The sequence below is a fragment of the Colius striatus genome, chromosome 12 (genome assembly GCF_028858725.1).
Source record: "Colius striatus isolate bColStr4 chromosome 12, bColStr4.1.hap1, whole genome shotgun sequence".
In the NCBI taxonomy this organism is placed as follows: domain Eukaryota; kingdom Metazoa; phylum Chordata; class Aves; order Coliiformes; family Coliidae; genus Colius; species Colius striatus.
The window spans coordinates 25,590,349-25,616,352 of NC_084770.1; the positions used below are offsets into that span (position 1 = coordinate 25,590,349).

A 26,004-nucleotide genomic window follows, 5' to 3' on the forward strand; every position below is an offset into this window, starting at 1 on the left:
TGCCAGTGTGGCTGGGCTCCCCTGGCTGTCTCCAAACCCTCTCTGTCCCTGCCAGCCCTCCCCATTTTACTCTGCCAGGCTGATTGCTCCATCTCCATCCCTCCTCTCCACTCCCCCAGCTGTTCCCCTGCACCCCACTGCTGTCCCTTGTCCCCAGGCAGGTGCCCAGGACACAGAGATGGTTTCTTCCCACGACGCAGCAAATTGCACTTGGGCAGCATCTCGAAATGGGATTGACACCCCTTGGGGATGGGGCAGGGAGCCAGGTGGCACCCCCTGAAGCTGATGCTTTGCTGCTCTGTTATCATTTCCAGTGAGCCCACCATCCCCACTGGCTGCTGGAGGGGCACCTGAGCTCATGCCTCCAATTTATTCTGGTGCACAGCTCCACCAACCACAAAGGTGTCTTAGGAAAAGTCTCTTCAAGCTAAGGCTCTCCTGGTTATTTGCCAAGGGGATCAGCAGCCCAAAGCCAGTTAAACCTTCCCAGCAACACATCCCTCCCTAAGCAGGGTGCAGGGTGTGCATCAGCCAGGTGGCCAGGACAGCAGCAATGCCAACCAGCAGCTCCCACTCCTCAGCCAGAATCCAGAGTCTCTTTAACAGTAAGATCAGCCCAGGCAGAACCTGTGGCAGGAGATCAGGAGCTCATCTCCCCTCCAAGCACAGCCTTCTCAGAGCCTCACAGCAACCTCTATTCATGCCCCTGCCTCGTACACGCTCCTGCTCCCCTAAATCCACTCTCATCTCCCAAACCCTCCCCCTGTTGCTCTTCTTTTCCCTCCCACAATGCTTCACCACTGGAACCCTCCTCCCCAAACACCCTGACACACAGCTGTGGACATCCCTACTCCCACTCTGTGGTCTTCTCCATCCTCCCCACGAGGTTTCCACCAGCCCACCGTGCCCAGCTGGGTTGGAGGAGCGGGACACGTGCTGGGTGTGGGTTCAGGAGTGGCTTTTCCCTGCTCACCTCTGCCAGTGCTGTAGTGCTGTAGTTTATCACTGTACACAGCCTCCTTGCTGTAGGCACGTTTCCTGGGAGGAGAGGGAAGAAAACAGCTGGGCTTGAAGAACCAGCAGCTGGCAACAGCCCCAAACCACTCCCCGCCAGCAACGCCCACTGAGCGATGGCACCTCGGTGCTCTCTCCAGCTATGGGGGTCCCCAATCCCTTCCCTCCTACCCCACATCTCTCACAGTTACATCTTCCCAGCTTCACCTTCCAGGGTCACAGCGTTCCACAGGGACCCACCTGCTGCAGACGATGGAAATGGCCACCAGAGAGACGATGAAGACGACGCCGGCCGCGGCCGACCCCGCGATCAGCGGCAGCTGCTCTCTCAGCTCAGACTTGTAGTCGTCTGCAAGAGATGAGAGATGGAGTGAACCTTCCCTTGCAGCCTCCTGGGGTCCTGCTGCTCCCATGGGAGGGTGGTGGCACAAGGGAGGTCCAGGCAGGAGTGTTGGTTGAGGCTGGTGGCACAGGGCAGGACTGGCAGCTCAGCTCACACGTACTTTGGGTTAAAAACATGGGAGAGGAGGTTCTGGGAATGAAGTCAAATCAATGTGTGTGGGCTCAGTTTCCCAAAGAGCTGAGGTCTAAAAGGTGCCTTTGTCTGTGCTTTTGGGGTTTCACAGTAAATTTCAACCAGATGACTGTTTTGACCAAATTCAACATGGGCTCTCACAGACACAAACCTCCTACAAGGGGCAGGAAAGAGGGAGAGAAATGACCCTATAAATAACCAAAGGCTGTGCCAGGAGTTCACCCATATTAGACACCAGAGAGCCCACCACGCAGCAGTTAACCTTCAGAGGCCTGGGAAGATCTGAGCACCTTTGCTGCACATCTGCTGACAGGTTTGTACATCTCAACAGGCTCCATGAGCCGACTCCTTGTGCAGAGCCACAGCAACCGCAGCATCCCTTCCACTCCGAGCATCCCTCAGCCCTCCTGCATCCTTCAGCAGCAGGCTGGGGGCAAAGACCAGCTGGCACAGGGAGGTCTGCACATGCCTGGAGCAACCCAGAGAATGGCACTTGCCACCTCCACGTGTGTCTCCCCTCTGTTTGCCCCTTTTTCTGCCCTGAGTACCCACGGTAGGCAGCATCCAGCAAACCACACGCTCCCAAAGGCTCCTGTAGCCCTCCAGAATCACCACCAGGCCCCTCAACCACCCCCAGCAAGGCCTGCCAGGCTGTGCCAGCAGCCACAAGCAAGGGTTAACCCCAAACTCACTCCCCAAAAAGCATTTAGCACCTTGCTATCTGTATCCCTCTACCCCGTGGTTAATTACAAGCCACTGGATTTCTCTCTCAAATCCTGAGGAATTCTCATCTAACAATCAATTATTATTTAATAATCTGCACTCTCCTTTCTTATTAAATTTCAATTAATTGCTTATTTGAGGCAGGATTTTTCTCCTTGCTTCTCTAATCCTGACTATTTGAGGCACTGGGGGAGTTAATTACCAGCTCCTTCCCTCTGCTCACCCTGCGTGCTTTCGCTCCTCCTGCCACTGACACGAGTGGATGCCCAGGGTGACCCAGCTTCAGGAAAGGAGGACAAGGTTTAGGAAAGGCAGCCAGCAAAGCTAGGCTAGGCTGAGCAGGCTAGGCTGAGCAGGGATCATGCAGCAGCAGCAGGGAAGGGGCTCCCTGCAGGGACTTCAGTCGTCCAGGGAAGAAGGTAGAAGGGCCCTGAAGGGAGTCTTGCTTTGCTCACTGCCTTCTGGATTAGCCTTGAAGCTGGGATTAATGATAAAACTTTCTCATGAGTTATTAGTCTGGAAAGGGATCTGGTGTTTGTGGGGCCAGGGAATGGCTGAGGCCAGAACAACAGCAGGACTCTTCCAGCCGTGAAGGAAGCCAGAAGCAGCTGTGAAGGTTGTGAGCTGGACCTTTCCTTTTGACACCCCACCTCAAGGTGGGAAATGAGCTTTCAGTGAGGAGCTTGACCTTCTCAGCTTTGCCCTGGGAGCACCCCAGGACAGCAGCCCTGAGATCATCCCAGAGTCCTTCCTCCCTCCTCTCCCTCACACCGCAGCACGCCACGCTCGCAGCTCCCTCCTCTCCCTCACACCGCAGCACGCCACGCTCGCAGCTCCCTCCTCTCCCTCACACCGCAGCATGCCACGCTCGCAGCCGCTGCACAGGAGCTCTGCCACGCTCAGAGGCAGGAGAGACAAACCCACAGCTAAACAGCAGGGGAGCAAACAGGAGCTGAGAGATTTCAAGCAGATTCCTCCTCCAGCTGGTGATTAATCAGACCCTGCTGTAAATCAGCCGCCTTCGGCCACGCCGCCCGCCGGGATGGAGGATTGTGGAGACAAGTCCCTTTAATCCTATTAGAGCCTGAGACTATCCCTGGAAAGACACCTCCCTGCCCTGCCCTGGCCCTGACTCACCATCAGTCAGGGTCTGGAAGCACATCTTGCCGCTGTACTTGCCGTAGCCGGCGACGGTGCGGGCGCGCACCTGCACCACGTACACCATGCCCGGCCGCAGCCCCTCGATGCGCGCCGTGTTGGTCTGGCTGCGGGCCATGGAGGAGTTGTACTCGTTGTGGTCCTGCAGGCACGGCACAGAGAGAGGAGGTGAGCCACAGAGGGGTGGGGGGTGAGGTGTTGAGGGCAGGGATGGGGCTGAGCTGCGGTTCTGTGCCAGGGGACAAGCGGCCGATCCCGGGCCAGGCGGCTCCAGCCCTCCTGGATGCGCTCGAAGCCTGACGGGGAGGATCCCACAGGAGCTGCAAGCTGAGACTGGCTCCTGAGGAGCTGCCACAGCACCTGCCTCCCAGGCACCCCCCTGGTCCCACCACAGCAAAGAGAAACAGTAAGGGCTACCAAGGTGCTGAGGGGATGGAACACATGGAAAGGCTGCGGGAGCTGGGGCTGCTCAGCCTGGAGAGGAGAAGCCTGAGCTCAGGGGCACCTCAGCAACACTCACAAGCACCTAAAGGGTGGGTATCAGCAGGATTGGGGGACACTTGTTTCTGTATTGTCCAGTGGCAGGACTGGGGGTGATGGACATCAGCTGCAACACAAACAGTTCCACTGGAACACAAGGAGAAAGTCCTTTGGTGCTGAGGTGAGGGAGCCCTGGCCCAGGCTGCCCAGGGAGGGTGTGGAGGCTCCTTCTTGGGAGGTTCCCAAACCCACCTGGACACATTCCTGTGCCCCCTGAGCCACGGGAACCTGCTTGAGCAGGGGCTGGAGCAGCTCTGCAGGGCCCTTCCCACCCCCACTATTCTGTGATTCTGTGCTCCAGAGCAAAAACACTCATGAGCTGCAAATTCCTTGGTGCCTCTGAACAGCTCAGAGTTAGTTATGGAAACAACATAATGTGCCCTACAAGACCCCACTCGAGCAGGCCCAAGGACAACTTGCCTGTGCTGACAGCCCCCACAGTCCCTGCTCTGCTGGCAGGGGTCCTTGTGCTAAACCTTGGTGGAAAGGCTCATTCTTTGCAGTGCTCCCCAGGGATGTGCTGTGTGGGGCTGCTGGTGAGGTCACCTAATTATTCCCATTTAGAGGAATTCATTAAAGCTGGCAAGAGGAGGGGTGGAACAGCTCTGGCTCAGCACGGTTCATCACAGGGGCTAAGAGGCTGTCCCCTGTGGGGAAGGACAGCTGAAGTGAAAGGACCCAGTGAGAGATTCATAGAATCATTATGGTTGTTAAAGCCATTGAAGCTGCTGCAGTCCCAGCCCTGCCCTCACCCTGCCCAGCCCAGCACTGACCCACAGCCCTCAGCACCTCAGCCCCATGGCTCTGGGATCCCTCCAGGGCTGGGTACTCCCCCAGCTGACACCCCTCTCAGGGAAACAGTTCTGCCTAAGAGGCAGCAACCCAGGACAGGGACAACCCTGATAACCTTCACTGCTCTTCACAGTCCTCCTCTCCTCCTGCCACTGTCCCCACACTCTGGATCCCAGCTCACCTCAGCAGACACCAGAGCCAAGGCACTAATGTGCTGCAGAAAACACAGCTACAAGGGAGGAATTAGCATTTGTAACCACATCATCTGGCTGCTGCTGCATCCACATCACTCCCACCCTCCCAGAGCCAGCACAAGCACCACCCAGACCCTTCCCAGCAAGAGCCTAAGTCAAAGCTCATCTTTGCTCTCCCTCTCCCAGCAAGCCCAGGCCCTGAGCAGCCCAGTGTGGAGCCCTGTCTGCCCCCAGCCCTCCCTCTGGTGCCACACTGGCAGCCCAGCTTACCGCAGGGGGCCGGGAGCCCACGGCGCTGCCGCTGTCAGGGGTGCAGATGCGGCTCAGCTTCTCGTAGTAACGGATCTCGTAGTCCAGGATGATGCCGTTGGGCTGCTCGGGCTGGGGCCACGAAAGAGTGATGCTCCTCATCGTGGCACTCACCTGGTGCATGATGGGGACGGTGGAAGGGGCTGTGGAGGAGGGAGGGAGAATTAATGGAGAGGGATAAGTGGAGAGTGCAAGTGCAGAGTCTGCATCTGGGGAGGAACAACACAGGTACCAACACAGGCTGGGGAATGAACCCTTAGAGAGGAGTGGAGGGGAAAGGATCCTGGGGGTGCTGGGGGTAGCAGGATGAGATGAGCCAGCAACGTGCCCTCGTGGGCAAGAAGCCAATGGCATCCTGGGGTGGGTTAGAAGGGCTGTGGGCAGTAGGTCAGAGAGGTTCTGCTCCCCCTCTGCTCTGCCCTCGTGAGACCACATCTGGGATATCGTGTCCAGTTCTGGGCCTCTCAGTTGCAGAAGGACAGGGAGCTGCTGGAGAGAGTTCAGTGCAGGGCCACAGAGATGATGGAGTGGAGCATCTCCCTTGTGATGAAAGGCTGAGGGAGCTGGGGCTCTGCAGCTTGGAGAAGAGGAGACTGAGGGGTGAGCTCATTCATGGTTACAGATACATCAAGGGTGGGTGTGAGGAGGCTGGAGCCAGGCTGTGCTCAGGGATGGCCAGTGATAGGACAAGGGGCAACAGGGACAAGCTGCAGCAGAAGAGGTTCCAAAGAAACACAAGGAGGAATTTCCTCCCTGTTCAGTGAGGGAGCACTGGCAGGGGCTGCCCAGATGGGCTGTGGAGTCTCCTTCTCTGGAGACATTCAAACCCAGCTGGGTGAGCTCCTGTGTGCCCTGCTCTAGGTGGTCCTGCTCTGGCAGGGGGGTTGCATTGGATGAGCTCTTGAGGCCCCTTCCAACCCTTGAGCTTCTGTGAAAAGCTCCTGGACACGTGGAGCAGCCTGAATCTCCCACAGCTCTGGTGGTTCACCCTGTGGGACAAGCTGCCACAGTGGGAAGAGCGACATCTTCAGCAGCTCACACAGACCCAGAGCTGGGAGCCAGTGAGGGAATTCTGGTATTTAAAGCAATTAGTCTTTTTAATTAGGGGCTTAAAAATCCTTCTCCCTGGGATTGCTTGCTCCAAGGACATGCCCCATAGCAGGGCAAAGACAGCAAAGCTCTCCTGAGTGGGAACAAGCTGAGGCTCAGTAATGATCTCCAGCTCTACTTACCCTTTTCTGTCATGACAGCGTCTCTGGGGGAGCCTGTGCCAGGGCTGTGACCCTGTGTGCTGTCGGTAGTAAGGTGAAGAAGCAAAAATGTACCCACTCTGAGGACCATGATGGGAAATCAGGGCAGGGACAGCCCAGGCAAGCCCAGCAAGGGGATCTCAGGGTGCCTGTAGTAGAGCTTTGGCTCAGCCCTGTCCCACAGGAGATGCTGGGTCCCCTCTTAGGATGCTCATCCTCAATGCCTAAATGTTCTTCTCCAGGGAGTTTGATTTCTGAAGCCCAAACACTTGCAGGACAGGCTCAAACCATCCTTCACTTCCTCTCCCACCTCAGAGCCACGACATGAGGGTGCTCTGAAGGCAGTGTCCCCCCTCCCTGCAGCCCCTGTGAAGCTTTCAGACACGGAGCTTCCTTTTGGTTCAAACACACCTTTAAGATCATCAAGTCAAATCACTTACCTCACCCTGCCCAGCCCAGCACTGACCCACAGCCCTCAGCACCTCAGCTCCAGGGCTTTGGGATCCCTCCAGGGCTGGGCACTCCCCCAGCTCCCTGGGCAGCCTGGCACAGGGGCTCACACCCCTCTCAGGGAAACAGTTCTGCCTCAGCTCCAACCTCAACCTCCCCTGGGGCAGCTCCAGCCCCTTTCCTCTGGTCCTGTCATTCAGTAGTGGGGAGCAGAGACTGCAACTCGCTGACAGGAGGCTGCAGTGAGCTGGGGGTCAGAGAGTGCTGCTGTCTCCCCTCAGCCTCCTCTTCTCCAGGCTCAACACCCCCATTCCCTCAGCCCCTCCCCAGCCCCCTTGTGCTCCAGCCCCTTCCCCAGCTCTGTGCCTGGCTCTGGCCACGCTGCAGCCCCTCAGTGTCCCTGTGGCAGTGAGTGAGGGGCCCAGCACTGACACAGCCCTGGAGCCGCAGCCTCCCCAGGGCCCAGCACAGGGGGACAGTCCCTGCCCTGCTCCTTCTGTCACATTAGTGCTGTTCCAAGCCATTTTCTCCACAGAGAGCTTGCAGCTGGCACAATACTGCTTAAAGACCCCCAGGACTCACCAGCTTGGTTGGTGGTGATGTTGACCGAGACGTGCTGCGGCGGGAAGGGGCTCTTGTTGGACACTCCATTGACAGCCTGGATCTCAAAGGTGTAGGGCGTGTGTGCCCAGAGGCTGCTGATGAAGACCCGTGTGTCTGTGAGCCCCAGCTGCCTGGGCACAAAGTCCACGTTGTCGTCGCAGCGGGAGCAGGCGCGCCGGTCCGAGCGGCACTTCTTGCACACGATGTTGTAGGTGACGTCGTCGCGGCCGCCCGTCTCGCGCGGCGGGTGCCACTCCAGGATGATGGACGTCTCGTTGACGATGGAGATGACGTTGCGGGGGCCCGAGGGGACACCTGAGGGAAAGGGCACACCTGAGATAAGCCCTTGGCCAAAATGTTTTGCTCAGCTCTGAGGATGCCCCACTACAACCCTGTCTGGCGGTGTACCCGTCGCCACCTGCCTCGGGAGGGATCTGGGCTCAGGGTCAGGTTCTCACTACTGGTAACACCAGCCTCCCTTTCTGACCACCACTACAGAGAGGTTTCATGGCTGGGGATACAACCTCAGCATGGTAAATGGGGCTGGGAAGGGCCCTGCAGAGCTGCTCCAGCCCCAGCCCCTGCTCAAGCAGGTTCCCCTTGCTCAGGGGGCACAGGAACGTGTCCAGGCGGGTTTGGGAACCTCCTGAGCAGGAGCCTCCACACCCTCCCTGGGCAGCCTGGGCCAGGGCTCCCTCACCTCAGCACCAAAGGACTTTCTCCTTGTGTTCCAGGGGAACCGTTTGTGTTCCAGTGGAACTGTTTGTGTTCCAGCTGATGTCCATCACCCCCAGTGCTGTCATTGGGCACCACAGGAACAAGTGCCACCCCTGCCACCCACCCTTTGGGTACTCAGAAGTGTTGATGAGATCCTCCCTCAGCCTTCTCCTCTCCAGGCTGAACAGCCCCAGCTCCCACAGCCTTTCTTTACAAGACAGATGTTCCAGTCTCTTGCTCATCTTTGTAGCCCTGTGCTGGCCCCACAGGATGGGAACTCCCATGTCACAAACCCACTGAGCCTCCAAAAAAGCCCTCCATGCAGATTGCAGCCAGATCCCTCTGCCAAGATGGATCCATTGTAACGATCAGGAGATGCTGAGAGAGCTCCAGCGCTCAGGTGGAGAAGTGCCTCAAACAGATGATGACAGCAAGTGAAACACCACTTAGCCAGCACCACCCAAAAAAAGGGCATTAAGAAAGGAAAGGAGCTATTAACCTTGCCCTACCTCAGACTGGGAGCCTGGGTCTGGCAGGTCAAGAGGACAGCTCTCCTGCTTGTTGCTTGGATGTTAGACAAGGGACCAAAACTGCAGGGATCAAATCTACCACTGCAAATGCTCTGGAGGGAACTGAACGTGGCTCTGATCACAAGCGCTGCTGAAACGGGGCCAAAGCCCGTAGGGAAGGATTCAGGAGGAAGCCAGGCAGGAGAGCATCATCAAGGCACAAACATATGTCTGCCCAGCTCTAGGGAAGGATTTGGGGTTGGGCAGGGTGTTCTGCAGCCAAAACCACAAACTCCAGCTGCTAGGTTACATTAATCATGCTGGCTGGGCTGGGGGCTGCACTCTCCAGGAAGATGGGGCAGCAATACAAATGATGGAGGACTTGACCCGTGAGGAAAGGTTAAGAGAGCAAAGCATGCTCTGTCTGGGGGAAAAACATCCCAGGGGAGCCTTCCACGTGTGTGTGTGTGTGTTGGGGAACATCATTAGCAGACACAGATTAATTAGGCCTGTTAGTGTCTGGGCATGGGCAGGGCAGAGGCAGCTGCTCCATAGACTCGATTTGGTTGGAAAAGCCCTTAAAGCTCGAGCTGCAGCCTCCCCAGGGCCCAGCACAGGGGACAATCCCTGCCATGCTCCTGCTGCCACCCCATTGCTGATCCCAGCCAGGATGCCCTTGGCCTTCTTGCCCCCCTGGGCACGCTGCTGGTTCCTGTTCAGCCTCTGGCACCAACCCCCCCAGGCCCTTTCCCTCCAGCAGCTTTCCAGCCCCTCTGCCCCAGCCTGCAGCTGCCTGGGCTTGGGGTGATCCCAGTGCAGGACTCAATCCTTGGCCTTGTTAAACCTCATCCCTCTGCCCTCAGCCCATGGCTCCAGCCTGGCCAGGGCACTCTGAAGACCCTTCCAGCCCTCAAGCAGGTCTATGCACCCAGCCAGCTTTCTGTTAACCCAATCCTCCTCTTCACACCCTAAGCAATTTCTTCTCAAGCACTTTGTTTTTCCAAGGAAAAAGGAGAAACCCACCTTTCTCCCCCTGCCCCAGTGCAAAGCCACTGTCTCCCAAACTCCTGCCCCTTACCCTGCAGCCCCTTCCCTGCTCTGCCAGAGTCCAGGGCAGGAGCCACACTCACAGGTACTGCCCTCGGGAAGGACTGTGGTCCAGGGCAGAGTCTGCAGCTCCCTCTCTGTTCTTTCCTCCCCTGACACAGAGCAACTGGCAGTGAACAGCTGGCACCTCAGACAAGAGCTTTGTAAAATTAGGTGTCAACAAGAAGAAATTAAAAGATCAGGAAACAGAGGTTTTTACACAGTATCCCTCTAGTGCAGCAAGCCTGTAAATCAGCCACACAACCAGACAGAGGAAGATACACAGATTATCCACTGTTGTGCTACCTGCTGCCTGCCTCTGCTGTGACAGCTCACACCAGCCATCAACGCCTGCAAATCCTTCCCTTGCTTCTGATGTGCATTTGGGGTGCTGCCCGGCACCAAAAGGCCAGAGCACCTTTCTGCTCCTTGACAGGCTGACCCAAGGGCTTGCAGTGTGTTCTGGGGGCAGGGGAGTTGAGGCTGAGACTGATGGCTCCCAGCAAGCTGGAGAGCACAGCAGCTGGCTCCTCTCTCCTGGGCTGTTTGCTCAGCAAGAGCCGGGCGCGAGGCCGCTGGTGCCGCCCGTGCTCAGGCAGACCGTGCGCAGCGAGGCATCGCACACAGCGCCGCCCTGAATACCAATGCTCAGCAAACCCTGCCCCTCTGGGGAAAAAACACTCTGTCTGCAAGACTACAAACAAGACAGCCTCAGCAGATCACTTGAAATTCTAATTTATGCTGGGCTCTATCTCCCTGCCATCTCCACCACTGCCAGGGTGAAGCACAGCTCCGAACGGCTGCTGGAGCAGCGGGTCGTGGGGACAGCTGGTGTGTGCTGTGGGGTGTCCCAGGAGGGCAGAGAGAAAGGTGCCCAGACAGCATCTGCTCCTGTCAATGTGGAGGGGAAGGGAGGAATCACAGAATCATTATGGTTGGAAAAGCCCTTGAAGCTGCTGCAGTCCCAGCCTGCCCAGCCCAGCACTACCCCACGGCCTCAGCACCTCAGCTCCATGGCTTTGGGATCCCTCCAGGGCTGGGCACTCCCCCAGCTCCCTGGGCAGCCTGGCACAGGGGCTCACACCCCTCTCAGGGAAACAGTTCTGCCTCAGCTCCAACCTCAACCTCCCCTGGGGCAGCTCCAGCCCCTTTCCTCTGGTCCTGTCATTCAGTAGTGGGGAGCAGAGACTGCAACTCCCTGACAGGAGGCTGCAGTGAGCTGGGGGTCAGAGAGTGCTGCTGTCTCCCCTCAGCCTCCTCTTCTCCAGGCTCAACACCCCCATTCCCTCAGCCCCTCCCCAGCTCTGTGCCCGGCTCTGGTCACACTGCAGCCCCTCAGTGTCCCTGTGGCAGTGAGTGAGGGGCCCAGCACTGAGCACAGCCCTGGAGCTGCAGCATCCCCAGGGCCCAGCACAGGACACAGTCCCTGCCCTGCTCCTGCTGCCACCCCACTGCTGATCCCAGCCAGGATGCCACCGGCCTCTGCAGTCAGCGCAAGGAGCGTGTCTATAGCACACGGAGAGGCTGTTGTGCCGTGCAGAGAAGAACAGGCCCTCAACACAGGCGCTCCAGCCCTCTGCAGGGCTAAACCCTGGGGGGACTTACCCTGGGCTGGCTACCAGACACCCACCAGCTGCTCCCTCCCCCTGCGGGACAGGAGCAGAAAACCAGCCACAAAAGCTCCCACGCTGAGGCCACACTGCCTCAGCCTCAGCAGCAGCGGAGGGCAGCCCCCAGCACAGCCCCTGCCACCCCCCCGGCCACAGGCTGAGCCCCTGGCCCCCAGGCGTTACTCACTGGTGCAGGCGGCCGCCGGCGGGTCCAGGTCAGCGCGGTAGTAGCCGTTGCGGCAGGAGCAGAGCGGCGAGGCCTCGGCGCTGGAGCGGCTGTTGGGGGGGCACGGCACGCACAGCCCCCCGCCCTGGCTGGCCTTGAACGTCCCCGCGGGACAGGCTGCAAGAGACGGGATGGGAGAAAGGGGTTGGGTGCTGAGCCACTGGGGGAAGAGGTGAAAACGGGTCCTGCCCTTGGAGGAAAAGACAAGGCAGGTAGAAAGGAGAGGGCAGGAAAGCGTCAGAGCTGGATCAGAGCTCAGCGGGGCAGCCCCTTCCTGCAAAGCGAGGATCACACAATGGTGGGGGCTGGAAGGGACCTGCAGAGCTCATCCAGCCCAACCCCCCTGCAGAAGCAGGTTCACCTAGATCAGGTCACACAGGAACGTGTCCAGGTGGGTCTTGAAGCCCTCCAAGGAAGGAGCCTCCACACCCTCCCTGGGCAGCCTGATGTCCCTCCCTTTCTGGAGCCACCAGGATAACCCCCCAGCAGTGACACAGTAATTAGTCACAGCAGTTGCTTTTCGCTCCCCACCACTTGTAGCCAGGCAGGGGGGTGGTGGGGGGCTGTGAGACCCCCTCCCTGGCAGCACCCAGGGACAGCCCAGGGCAGGATGGCGTTCTCTGCTGATGTGGAACGTCCCTTTCCAGCACCCCAACAGCGTGGCTCAGGGCTCACATCTCTTTCTTTTCCATGCAAAATGTGAATATTTAATCAAAAAGTGGATGGGACATCCATGACAGTGTCTTATGGGCCCAGCCCATTAATCCCCCACAGCCTGGGGCTGGGGCTGATAACCTTCCCAGCCTTCAGCTTCCGAGTTCATTCGAGCAGCAAAGGGCACCTAATTCAGAAATGAGAAGATGCTCCAGTTACAGTCACAATAAGGCTTTAATCAGTGCCAGGGGGAGGTTTCATTAACCACCCAGCTCACTATTCTGTGCTTAGAGGGTGAAGATGGAATGACAAAGATGGGGTCCCTCATCCCTGCCCCACCGGTCCTCGCCATCTAGGTGCTGGTGAAGAGATGCTCAGCCACCCTTGATATCTACCAAACCCCTACAGAACCAAAAGGCTGCCAGCAGGGAATGTCTGGCTTTGGGCACAGGTACCTGAGAAACCGGATTTCCACCACCCAGCCTGGGAGGAGACTGGGAGGCTCGTCCTGGCCTCACCCCTGGGCTGGTCCCACCTCCGTGGGGCTCTCGGCTTTGCCCCGTGGTGCTGTCATCTCCCAGGCTACAGAGAAACCCCCCCAGAGTCTCATAAACACCGAGATGATTGAGATAATGGAAAGTGCCTCTTAGCCCCTGTCTGCTGCATCAAGATATGAGGCATCTCCTAGCAGCCATGAAGAGGAAATTAATAGGAGCAAGCAGGAGCAACCACTTTGATGCAATTTCCTTGGGAGATAGTGGACCATCTAATCTTTATTGGAGCCCTTTAACCTGTCATTCAAAACTCATGAAGGCCTCTTGCTCACACAGTCTTCCCAGATATTAAAAGATGATAAAAAAAGGACAAATGAAAACAATATTTAACAGTTTTGTTATTCAGGGGCTTTTTCTCCCCCTGCCTGAGGCACAGAACCACTGACGTGAACAGCCTCTCTCCCAGGGCGCTAGGGGCTGACAGGGCACCCCAGAGGGACCAGCCACCTTCTCACACTGCCCTTCCTCCTCCTCACCACTGAAGGGCTGAGGAGTGCCCTGCACCCTGCCTCAGCCATCCCACACAGAAAGCCATCCCCCACCAGCCTGTGCAGCCACACACGGGGGTCACCATATGCTGCAGGACACAGGCTGGGCACAGCAGGGCTTGAGGGGAAACTTTGGGATCAGAATCACAGAATCATTTGGGCTGGAAAAGCCCTTGAAGCTGCTGCAGTCCCAGCCCTGCCCTCACCCTGCCCAGCCCAGCACTGACCCACAGCCCTCAGCACCTCAGCTCCAGGGCTTTGGGATCCCTCCAGGGCTGGGCACTCCCCCAGCTCCCTGGGCAGCCTGGCACAGGGGCTCACACCCCTCTCAGGGAAACGGTTCTGCCTCCTGTCAGGGAGTTGTCAGAGAGTGCTTCTGTCTTCCTCCCCTCAGACTCCTCCAGACTAAGCAACCTCATGAGACTCCTTCTCCAGCCCCTCCACCAGTTTTGTTGCCCGGCAGCTGGACAAAGAGCCTGTGCCACACACACAACCCTATGCCCCATCCCAGCAAGATGAAGCACACAGTTACACAAGACACATCCACACACAGACACCAAGACATCAAGGTGGATCTCCACTTCTTCACCTCCACCCTCCCACCAGCAACCCCCCTCCTCCACCTCCCAGCAGCACTGGGCTCCCAGCAGGAAGCACTGGCATCCATGAGATGGACGAGGGGTTCTACCTGGGTGCCCTATGGTGAGAGGACACCATCAGGAACATGTCTGAAGTGTGCTGGGCTCTGTGGAGGAGCAAGGAGGAGAAGGCAGTGGTACCAGAGAGTGATGGAAGGGGGTAGGAAGAGGGTTGCAGGGCTGTGAACATGGCTCCAGTTAAGCAACTCATGTTGGTGGGTCGAAAGGGTTTGTTAATTCTTAATTACAACTAATTCAAGAGATGCTTTGTCAAAATACCTGAACAAAGTACACTCTGCAACCCAGTGTCCTCAGCTTTCCTTTATCTCTTTGCTCATCCCTAAATTCCTGTAATCTGCAGGCACGTGGCTCTTAATTGTTATTATTAGCAATTAGCTTTCCTCTCCTGTAATTACACTGTGCTTGCCTCGAGCCTCCCGCAGTTCCAGGGAGGCTGATGCCTTCTCCTTCCTCCCAAAGCTGCTGTGGGCTGCAGCTCTTCACTCTCACCATTGCCTGTGTGCCCTCTGCTTCTGGGGCAGCTGAACCATGAACCTCACACCCAAGATGAAGCCAATGCCCCGAGTGCCTCCAAGGCTGCAGAGGGGTTTCCATCATCCTTCAACAGTCAGAGCATAGGCTCAGAGAGAGGACTCGAGCCCAGGAGGGAGCAATAAATCACCCCACTAACGGCAAGCACGGCCTTTGCCTTGATTTAGGGACTGCTGCAAGAAAGTTTCCCAGAGCTGGCAAGGTCTGGATCTGCAAGAGCAGCTCGGACAAGTGCAGAACGAGCCTGTGCCTCAGCCTTCCCTGCAGAAATGGGCTCCTGCTGCCAGTGCCTGGGGCTGCCACGCAAGCTGCATCCCTGCAGCCTGCAACAGAACTAATTGATTGTTGATTATGTGGGCTGGATAAGATTAATGATGTGCTTAACTACCTACTCCTTGTTTAAGCACTAGGGGTGTGTTTGTAAATGATGAGGCACAAAACTCAGTGGCTTTTGCACTCATCAGAGCTGTGGACTCAGCCCATAACCCCCCACATCCCAAAGAACCCAGAGCTGTGGGCTCAGCCCTGAACCCCCCACACCTCAAAGATCCCAGAGCTGTGGGCTCAGCCCATAACCCCCCACACCTCAAAGATCCCAGAGCTGTGGGCTCAGCCCATAACCCCTCCATACCCCAAAGACCCCAGAGCTGTGGGCTTAGCCCTTAACCCCCCACACCTCAAAGACCCCAGAGCTGTGGGCTCAGCCCATAACCCCTCCATACCCCAAAGACCCCAGAGCTGTGGGCTCAGCCCTTAACCCCCAACACCCCAAAGACCCCAGAGCTGTGGGTTCAGCCTATAACCCCTCCATATCCCAAAGACCCCAGAGCTGTGGGTTCAGGCTATAACCCCTCCATACCCCAAAGACCCCAGAGCTGTGGGCTTAGCCCTTAACCCCCCACACCTCAAAGACCCCAGAGCTGTGGGCTCAGCCCATAACCCCTCCATACCCCAAAGACCCCAGAGCTGCCTGCAGGTTGGTGGCCTTGCCTTCATGCTGGAGACTCCCTGCAAAACCTCCACAGTGACGGCACCAGAGACCTGCATATTTGGGGCATCAGAGATCCTAGAAAGAGCCTGAGGTAAGCAGGACCTCTCTGCTCATCTCCCCCTGCTCCTGCCTGAGGCGAGACACCATTACCAGCCCAGCCACTGTGGAAGGGGTGGAAGGGTGGGGGTATCCAAGCGTTTCACTCCTCAAGCTAAATCCTCTCGGTTAGCACCTGGAACTTGCACTTTTTAATTACTCTCTCAGGGAAGCTTCAGTCAAAGAAAGAAAGAAAGAAAGGAGACATCTCCTCTGTATTAACTCCCTCTAAAGCTCCCTGGGGACATGGACTGGCATTTTTCCTTATCAGGTTTTAAAACATGAGCTTCTGCAAAGAATTACAGGCTTCGATTCAGTGAGCTCACCTCCTCCCCTGACAGCTCCCTTCACTCACAGCAAACCCAATCTGCACCCTCACTCTGTTCCCATGCCCCCAATGTCCCTGCTGGGACAAAGCTAACCACACTGGCCAGGTATTCCCACATTCATGCTTGTTCTGGGTTCCCTCTTGAGCCCAATGCCCTTGCAGGGCAAACCCCCATTCTACACCATGCCTTTAAGCATGCCCATGGTCACACTGGCACAGCAGGTGATGAAAAGATGAGTTAGAAGTAGCAGCTGTGCACAAGGTGATGCCCTCAAGGAAGCTGGAGGTCTGGAGAGGATTAGCACATGCAAGGGCACAAAAAGTCCTGTATGATCCAGCCTTGCTCCAAAAAGACACGTGGCAGGTACCTACCAGCAACCTCAGGAGATGGGCAGTGGGAATGGTGCCCTGAGGGGTCTCAGGACACTATGGGCTATGAACAGAGGAGGAACTGCAGCTCCTTGCACTTACAGCCCACTGGAACAGGGTTCAAAGCCTTTCCCCTCCTTTCTGCAAATGGCAATTTGTCATTAAAAAAATAGCTCCAAAAAAAACCCCAGACACTTTCTGCACAAGACTCACAATTTGGGATGAAACAACGCCAAAAGAGGAGGTGCTTGCTAGAAACCCCTGGGAGGCTCTGCACACACCTTCAACACAAAAAGGATTTAACTTCTTGCACACCAAAACAAAAGTGAAAAGCCCATCAATTTGTTATCCTTCAAATGGATTAGCTCCAATTACAGGTATTTTCACAGAATCAATTTGGTTATTAAAGTCCTTGAAGCTCATCGAGTCCCAGCCCTGCTCTCACCCTGCCCAGCCCACCACTAACCCAGCACCTCAGCCCCATGGGCTTTGGGATCCCTCCAGGGCTGGGCACTGCCCCAGCTCCCTGGGCAGCCCGGCACAGGGGCTGACACCCCTCTCAGGGAAACAGTTCTGCCTCAGCTCCAACCTCTATGTCCCCTGGGGCAACTCCAGCCCCTTTCCTCTGGTCCTATAATTAATGGAGAGAAGAGACTGACCCTCAGCTCACTGCAGCCTCCTGCCAGGGAGCTGCAGAGTGCTCCTGTCTCCCCTCAGCTTCCTGGGCTCAACACCCCCATATACACACACACGGCTGCAGAGCCACAACAGTGCCAGGGGCTGGAACACAACCAATGCATTTGGGTTTCCATCTCTTTGATATGATGATGCCATCAGGGATGCAGGCTGCAGTTTAGGGGAAAAACCAGCAGAATGAGGCAAGCTGTCACCCACAGGCCGTTGCTGCTCAGCAGGGGCTGCCTTCTCCCCATCTTCAAAGCGCTGCCTTCCAACCTCGCTTTCATCTCCCTCGTTATCCTCCCCACAAACATCCAAGCAGGGACTGTGCGCTCGCTGCTGGAGGTTTAATTGCATCCCTACTTGCTCTCTTGTCATCCCTTCCCTCCCCATCTCTGCTGGGGGGTTGTTTTGTGAGGAACTTTTCCCCCCCATTTCTACTTTTTAATGATCTGATTCCTTTTCCTATCAAGCCGAGCTCTTCCTTCTCCTGAGGGCCTCAGCGAGCGGTCCCGTCTGCCTGGCCATGCTGAGAAGGGAGATGGGGACCAGACCCCGACCTGAAACACTCCATCAACCAACAAAGCTCCTTTCCTACACCCAGCCCTCAGGGCAGGGTGAAGAATCATAGAACCATAGAATTATTTCAGTTGGAAAAGACCTTTAAGATCATCAAGTCAAATCACTTCCCTCACCCTGCCCAGCCCAGCACTGCCCCACAGCCCTCAGCACCTCAGCTCTGGGATCCCTCCAGGGCTGGGCACTCCCCCAGCTCCCTGGGCAGCCTGGCACAGGGGTGACACCCCTCTCAGGGAAACAGTTCTGCCTCAGCTCCAGCCTCAACCTCCCCTGGGGCAAATTGACCCCCTTTCCTCTTGTCCTGTCATTCATTACTGGGGAGCAGAGCCTGACCCCCAGCTCCCTGCAGCCTCCTGTCAGGGAGTGTCAGAGAGGGCTCCTGTCTCCCCTCAGCCTCCTCTTCTCCAGGCTCAACACCCCCATTCCCTCAGCCCTTCCCCAGCACCCTTGTGCTCCAGCCCCTTCCCCAGCTCTGCTGCTGCTCTCTGGACACATTTCAGCACCTCAATGTCCTTCTTGTAGTGAGAGGCCCAACACTGAACACAGTATTTGAGGTGTGGCCTCACCAGTACCAAAGTACAGAGGAGCATGGCCCAGATGAGGAAACAGCAGAGTCCAGGGATCCCCAGCCCCAAAGCAGCTTCAGACAGACAAGATGGACACTTGCTCAACCCTGGCACCCTGGGGATGGGACACCCAGGTAGAGCCTTGTCCCAGGGAGAGGATAAAACCTCATTTTGGTGCAAACTTCATGTCTGCTGCCAAATACACAAATTCTCACCGTTTGGGAGCACCCAGAGCTACTCTCACCTCGGGCCAGGCACATGCCCAACCTAATTACCAACAGCACCCAGCAGCCGAGTTGTGATGTGTTACCATCTTCCAGCACTGTGTAGGAAGCAACTCATGAGATAAACAGGAGCTTCTCAGCCTCTGAGGAAAAAGAGGCCCTGGCTCCTCGTGATGCAGCCAGTTAATTAAAGCAGCCCTTCACCTCTGGAGGACTGGGTTTAGATCTGCCTTGGGACACATGTAAATTAAAGTCAGCAGCTTCTGAGCTCAGCCCTTCAAGGGTTATTTGTGGAGGAAAAGTAAAATTCAATGTGTTTTTTTTCTGCTTTTGTTCTCATGGATGAGAAACGAATCGAAACAGGGCAGGATTGTGGGGTAGGTAACTGCTCAAGGCCAAACAGAGGCAATGGTGTATGGGTGCATTCATGTTCACCTCTCCTGAACATCCCATCCCTCATCACCAAGGATTTGCTTCCCTGGGCAGACAGAGGTGCTCGCAGACCGAGCCACGCACGCTTGGCTGCGAGCAAAAAGCAGCTGATGCTCACCCTGAAGCAGCAATCCTCCTCCAGGAAGGCAGGCTTGGGAAAATTAAAGGTCTCTGGATACAGAAGAGCTTTGACAGCAACTGTTTAGCTGGTATCATGACCCTAAACAACAAGTTAAAGCCTAGCGCAGGGCATGGAAACGGTCAGTTTTGGTTCCCACGTGCCCCGCTGCTTGCTGCCTGCAGCACCCTTCTTCCCAACAGGTCCATGCTCATTTAACCACCACTCTGGGCTTGACTTGCTGGTTTTCATGGCTAGGGGGATTTTTGCAAGTGTAAAGACAAAACCTGCTCCAGATCCATTTGTTGGATGAGAAATGGGAGAGCACACACAGCCTGGGCAGACGGTGCCATGGGGCTACCAGCTCTCCACACAGCAGGGAGACTAGCTTTGCTCTCCAAAACAGTCAACAGAGGGGAAAAACACCCCACAGTCCTCAAGGTCACCTTTGCAAATCACTTGCCTCCCACTCGAGTTTTGCTCTGCTTCATTTTCCACTTTGCACTGGGCCAACACTGCTTTGTCTCACACCACAGCTCCCTCACCACTTCCCTTCCTTTCCATCAACCAGCCATCCAGATAATAATGCCTGGCCTGCTACAGCACTTCTGCATCTGAAAGGAGGGCTGAAACAGCTGCTGGGCACATGGGCAGCTCCTGAAGAGCCCTCAGCCCTTTTCCATTTCTCTCCCCCGTGCTTCAGTTCTTCCCCCTTGGGAATTAAAACACCACTACGGGGAAGAGGAGGGAAGTGTTGCAGGGAAGGATGAGGCCAGCACTGAATCTCACTTGTAGTGATCAAAGTGATTAATAATTTGATCAAACACTGGACAATTCATCTGTAATCACAGGCAGCAACTAGCAGTTGTGTGGCCAGGGCAGAGATTGGCACTGGATGCTCCTCACCATCCTCATGCTGCCTGAGCTTATTATTCTCAGTCAACAAATGAAGAGGAAATGAAGTTCTCAGCAATTATTTGAGGCTGTTTAACCTCTTTATACTCTTCTTTAAAAACACATTTAGCAGCTGCAGGCTGTCACAGCCTTTTCCCTCTGCAGGACAGGGCTGAGTTTGTCATTGCTGCCCCAAGCCCTCAGGGGCAGTGGGGCTGGGAGCTATCTGAACAGTAGCCACAAATGAAATGCCACAACATAGCTCTCTTGGGGATGTGATATAAGGAAAAGAGATGATTGATTTACCAGTAAACAAACAGCAGGATCCAGCTCCTGGGCTTCCCCTCCCTGTCCGGTGCTAGATGAACATTTACATCCCTGCTGGATGTTAAAACCAGAGCTAAGGAGGAGGGAGGGAGCCAAGAAATGCACGGGTGGTAATGTCAGGAGAGCGAGGCTGAGGGGATGGGCATGCTGCCAGGGAGCTGGACGGGGCAGGGACAGGGCAGGAAGGGTGAGGGCTGCCTGGGCAGGGCCTGCTCCCACCCCACAGCCCAGACCCCCAGCCCATTCGGAACTAACTGATTTCTCACAGCCAGGGCCCGTCTTGTACACGGGTACAGCTGTAACTTAGATTTCAGGGATCCCTGAGCAGCCAAGGAGGCCAATGGCATCCAGGGGGGATTAAGGAGAGTGTGGGCAGCAGGGCAAGGGAGTTTCTGCTCCTCCTCTGCTCTGCCCTGCTGAGGCCTCCTCTGGAGTCCTCAGCAAAACTCCTTTGGTGCTGAGGTGAGGGAGCCCTGGCCCAGGCTGCCCAGGGAGGGTGTGGAGGCTCCTTCTCAGGAGGTTCCCAAACCCACCTGGACATGTTCCCGTGTCCCCTGAACCAGGGGAACCTGCTCGAGCAGGGGCTGGAGCAGCTCTTCAGGGCCCTTCCCACTCCCATTTACCATGCTGGGATGCTGTGAAGCTGGGGCATGCTTGGTTTTAATGAGGGCAATATAACTATGGCAGAGATTAAGGTGTCTGGCCTGACGAGGGGAGTGATGCTCATGTGCTGCCTTAACCATGCTGACATGCACCAGATTCCATCATCTCTGCTCAACCAGGACACACACAAGCTGGAGAGGGGACCACCAGGATCCATCCCAGTGAGCAGATGCATCCTCAGCACTGCAATGAACCCCTTGATGAGATGGAGCAAACAATTGCAGGGGATCAAGACTCAGGCCAGGGCCCATGATCCAAAACCACAAGCCCCAGCAGAGGCTCTACACCCATCCCAGGCACCAGGCCTGATACAGGAGTCACAGACAGAGATTATTTCCTCCATGAACTGCAGCAATGTGAGACTTCAGCACTCCATGGACAGACTAGAAGCCTTACAGAAGAGCTGATACTTTCAAGTAACATTTAACCCAGCTTGCATTCCCCTCTCAATGGCTCTGTGAGCTATCAGCCACCTAAGGAGCAGGAAAGCAGCCACAGAAACTCACAGTGAGTCTCAGAGAGCAGCCCTTCCCCCAGCTACAGAGAGGCTGGCAGGGGCTGTAGTCAGAAGCCCCCTGAAAATGAAGCATCTTTGCAGCTGGCAAGAGCCTTCCTGGGGATTTCAGGACCCACCAACGTCACTCCACAGCTCCTGCCCCTTTTCCAACGAGGAAACTGGGGTGGCATTGCCCCTGGACCCCCCAAAGCACAACCCCCTCCTGGCTGGGAAGCAAACATCTCCCATTCCTCCCAGGAACTAATTAAGCACCTTCTCCTCCTTTGCCAGCTCAGGCCACACAGTATCCCCTCAATCTAGAGAACATCAAGTGCTTATTAATTATGTCTGAAGTGGTTCCTCGTTAGCGCTGAAGGATGAGTCATGTGGGGATGGGGAGAGCTGGGGCAGGGACACACACACACATCCCTCCTCGTGTCACATCAAGCCTTGGCTTGCCCTGGGGTGCTGGGATGCCTCATTACTGAGCAGGACCTCCTCATCCCTCCTCCCAGCAGAGATGAGCCTCAGGGGCTGTGGTGGGACTGACTGCTTGAGGAGCACACGCAGGGATTCAGCACAGGAGGAGGGATGCCTGGTGAGGACATCCTGATGGAGGTGCAGCCCCTCTCCCACAGCCCTCAGCCACCCCAAGAGCCCCATGTGTAGAACCCATTAGAAATGTAATTAAGAGAGCTCCCTGATGAATAATTATAAGAGAAGGAGCAGTAATTACTGCTCCTCAGAGGAAAGGCATCTTCTTCCCCAGGCACAGAGAGGCCAGGGGAAAGGCAGCACCCACCCAAGGGCCAGAGGCAGAGTCTGCTCCTGCCCCCACACTCCTGGGAAATGCCTCCCTCAGCCCAGGCAGGAGTGAGCCAAGGAGCCCCTCTCCAGCCCCAAGGCTGCCATTTGCAGCAGCCTTGCCAACAGGCAGGTGCAATTTGCTGTGAGGTCCATGTAAGAGCATCACTTCTATTTGGTACCATTTCTCTCTCTCTCTCCCTAACGCCTCCTTTTCCACTCTCAGCACTTAAATCATTGCCACTGCCATTGACTCGCCCTGTGACTGCTGAGCTGAGCTGCTCTTATCACCCTCATCTGGAGCCAGGAAACGCCTCAAAAGCAATTTCTGAAAGTTTTACCCATCTCCTTTCCACTTATTCATCCTTCCCTGTCCACCCCCTCCTCCTCTCTGTTCTCTTGTTAACATTTTCCCTGCCCAAACCGCTCACTTCCAAGCACCTTTTCCCAGCAAGTCCCCACCTCACTACCTTCATCCCATCTTTCCAACACCCCTAACCCAGCAGCACCAGGGAAATTCTGACTTTCCTTCTCAATTCCCACCTCTCCACACATGACTGAGCCCAAAAGCTCTTCCCAACTCTGCTCCAGCTGATAGGAAAGCCAGTCCTGGGAGCATCATAACCCCTCAGCAGCCAAATCCAGCTGCCACCAGCACAAGGCCTAATGGCATTCACTAAAATGTTTCTTCACATCACTTGGGCTCCACTACCAGACAGAAATAGGAAGAGAAAGGAGATGGAAAAGCAAAACTACCTACTGGGCTCCTTGGGCAGGGCATTGCTGTGGTGCTGGGGCACAGGAGAGGGAACCACGAGGAGGGCCAAACAGTTGGATCCCTTCCTTCCATGTCCCACACCCTTTGAGGTTCTCCTGAAGCATCACACTTACTGATAGAAAACTTGTGTGGGGCCACATCTCCACCTTCTCCTTCCTGAACCAGGCTGGCTTGTAAAAGATGCTCAATCCCAAGGACTGAGCCTGGTCTGTGGATCCAGAGCAAAGGGAGGAGGTGGTGATGAGGAAAGATGCCCAAAGCTGCAGACTGCGACAACATCTACCAAGCCCACCTCTGAGCACAGACAACTTCTCTCTGACAAACCTTCCCCTCCATGTCTCACACCAGTGGTAGCAACAAGAGGGCAAAACAAAGGAGTTTCCTTCATCCTCAACATCCGCTACGCATAAGTCAAAGCCACCTGAGACTGTGGGGATTTACTACACAGAGGCAGCTCTGGAAGCTTTTCTTAGCTGGGGAACATAATTTGCACCCTGGGCTCTCTAAGAGTAAGTTCTCTTAAATACTAATACTCACAAGCAGAGGGGATGTGGAGGAAGGAGGTCTGTGACAGCTCCAGGTCTCACCCTGTCACCCTCACCCCAGCAGCACCATCCCACTTGCCAAAACAGACACCCATTGGCAGAACCAGCAGATCTGGGTTCAGCCACAGATGACAGTCCCCAGCAGCACCCAGACAGACACACAGAGAACCTTTTTGCCATGCCTAGAAACATTCCAAGCTTTCAAACAGGTTCCCCAGTTTGCAAAAGAGCCAAACCCACAAGTACCAAAGCAATCCCTGCTGCCTCTGTGTGCTGCACACTGCTGTGCATCAGCCCGTCCCAAAGCCAAACCTGCCCTGGCTCTATGCAGCACTCAGTGTTGAGCACCTCAGTGACCTCACATCTGGCTGCAGGTAGGTGCTATGATATAGTGAAAACAAAACAAATCAAATCAGATCAAAATAAGGTAATATAAAGTCTCACCTCACAGGTAATTTACCCCCTGGGCTGCAGAACCAGCAGAGGAAAGCCAGCCAAAGTGAGGGCAGAAACTCCAGATTCTCCTGGGATATCAGTTCCCCAGGATGTCTCTGCTTTTACAGGTGGGTTTTAGACAGCAAAGCCCAGAAAGCAGCCCAGAGGCTGCAGTCCTCTGTCTCTGGCATGGCACACAGCCCTGGGCCTTGCAACTCTCATCAAAACCAAAAACAAAGCAAGATGTCAAAGCCCTGGCTGCACTGACCAGAGAGCATCATCCCAGAGAGGCCTCAGGGAGGGGAGGAAGCAAGGAGACAAGATGAGGATGGAGTTAGCTCAGGTATTGGTTCCTGCTCCCAGGGATGCTGCTGCCAGGAGGTAACAGCTATGCAGGATGCAGCCATACCAAAAGCACTGAGGTGAGCAGCTTCTACCCCCAGCCCACAGCTCTCTCCTCCCTAAAAGCCATGTTCATACAATAAATATCATACAAGCAGGCAAGTCTTAGGCTTAACACAAAAACCTAAGCCATGCAGTTCCACCCTGTGCCATTAATTACATTTTCTTGGTTGCTGCTCGCTGGGGAAGGCTCCCCTGGGAGCCCAGGGTGGGAGGGGAACAGCAATTCCCTCCCTGTGTGGGTTTGCACATCTTGATTTGAGGTGCTAACTGGTTATTGAGCCTGGTTTGACACCCCAACAGACGAGGCGTGGATCACTCCTGGGCTGCCTGGTGAGGGATGGCTTTTCCCAGGGCTCCTCAGCCCTCCTCCAAAGCCTTGCTCAAGTGCTTTGATTTAATCTCTGTGCTCCTGCTCTCCAGCCACCCTCTGCAACAGCAGACAGCAGCCGTGACAAACGGCCGCTTGAGCACACTGGGAGTTAACTCTGCTCCATCCCTCACCGGGATCCAGGCAGCAGGGGCAGGAAAGGGTGGAGAACCAAAACCTCTGTCACCTGCTCTCATTAGGTTTTGTTCTCTCCCTCTATCCTCCCTCTGAGTAGAGCTGCTGAGCTCCAAGCCCCAGGGGCAGGTCTGACCCGTGCAAAACAAATCTGACAGCCAAGGGAAAGCCAGGCAAGGGGCAGCACCTGACCTGCTGCAGCCAGCCCAGGGCTCCTCCACTGCCTGCACTGACACAACGGGTCTTTCACTTGTTAAAACATCATGGTGAGGACAGTAGGGCTACCAAGATGATCAGGGGCCTGGAACATCTTCCTTATGATGAAAGGCTGCGGGCCCTGGGGCTGTTCAGCCTGGAGAAGAGAAGCCTGAGCTCAGGGGCACCTCAGCAACACACAAAGGGTGGGTGTCAGGAGGATGGGGTGAGACTTGTTCTGTGGTGCCCAGTGACAGGACTGGGGGTAATGGACATCAGCTGGGACACAAACAGTTCCATACACACATGAGGAGAAAGTCCTTTGGTGCTGAGGGGAGGGAGCCCTGGCCCAGGCTGCCCAGGGAGGGTGTGGAGGCTCCCAAACCCACCTGGACACGTTCCTTTTACTGTTACTACAAGCCAGATGGGGTAAAAAACTCTCCCCCTACCCCTTCCTTGTTTCAGTTATTATTATGAGCTAGCTGGGAGAGATGTTGGCTTCCAAAGAGCCTGCCCTGGGCTGTGCAGTGCAATGCAGCCCTCAACGTGGGCAAGATCCCCATTCCTTGCAAGGAAACAGCAGCAACATAAACCCCCAAAACCTTTTCAAAAGAGCTCTTTTGACTTAAAAAAAATTAAAACAAACAAAAAAAGAAACCCATCCCAAAAAGGAAGAAGCTATAGAAAGGTTTTAAAGCTGCTGGGGCTGAGTCACTGGGTTTGCCAGGTGCTGGCTGTTTGCAAACAAGGCCGGGAACAATGCGGGCGCCAGACACAGGCCGGATCCTGGCCTTCCTCAGGCCTCTGCCATTGTCCAGGAGAACAATCCCTGCGCTGGGAGGAGAGCAAAGGGCCCGGGACGTGATGGCCCTGGGGTGTGAGCAGCTCTCTTAGGCTGCTGGGAGCGGATGAGGTTGGGAAGGAGGGTGGGTTTTGCAACCCCACCGCTGTGGGTGTGCTCAAAGATTCAGGCCCTC

The 26,004-nt window shown here is 55.8% G+C and overlaps 1 protein-coding gene across 2 annotated transcripts in view; it reads right to left on the minus strand.

Moving 5' to 3' along the window:
• The window catches only part of EPHB1 (EPH receptor B1), an 86,317-nt gene that overhangs the window by 17,791 nt on the left and 42,522 nt on the right, over positions 1–26,004 (minus strand). For both annotated transcript variants that reach the window (XM_062006082.1, XM_062006083.1), the window contains exons 4-9: positions 11,678–11,833; positions 7,548–7,883; positions 5,227–5,408; positions 3,410–3,572; positions 1,255–1,363; positions 974–1,038 (exon numbers count right to left, since the gene is read on the minus strand). In XM_062006082.1, coding sequence (XP_061862066.1) covers positions 974–1,038; positions 1,255–1,363; positions 3,410–3,572; positions 5,227–5,408; positions 7,548–7,883; positions 11,678–11,833 — 1,011 coding nt within the window. The remainder of the gene's footprint in view (positions 1–973; positions 1,039–1,254; positions 1,364–3,409; positions 3,573–5,226; positions 5,409–7,547; positions 7,884–11,677; positions 11,834–26,004) is intronic.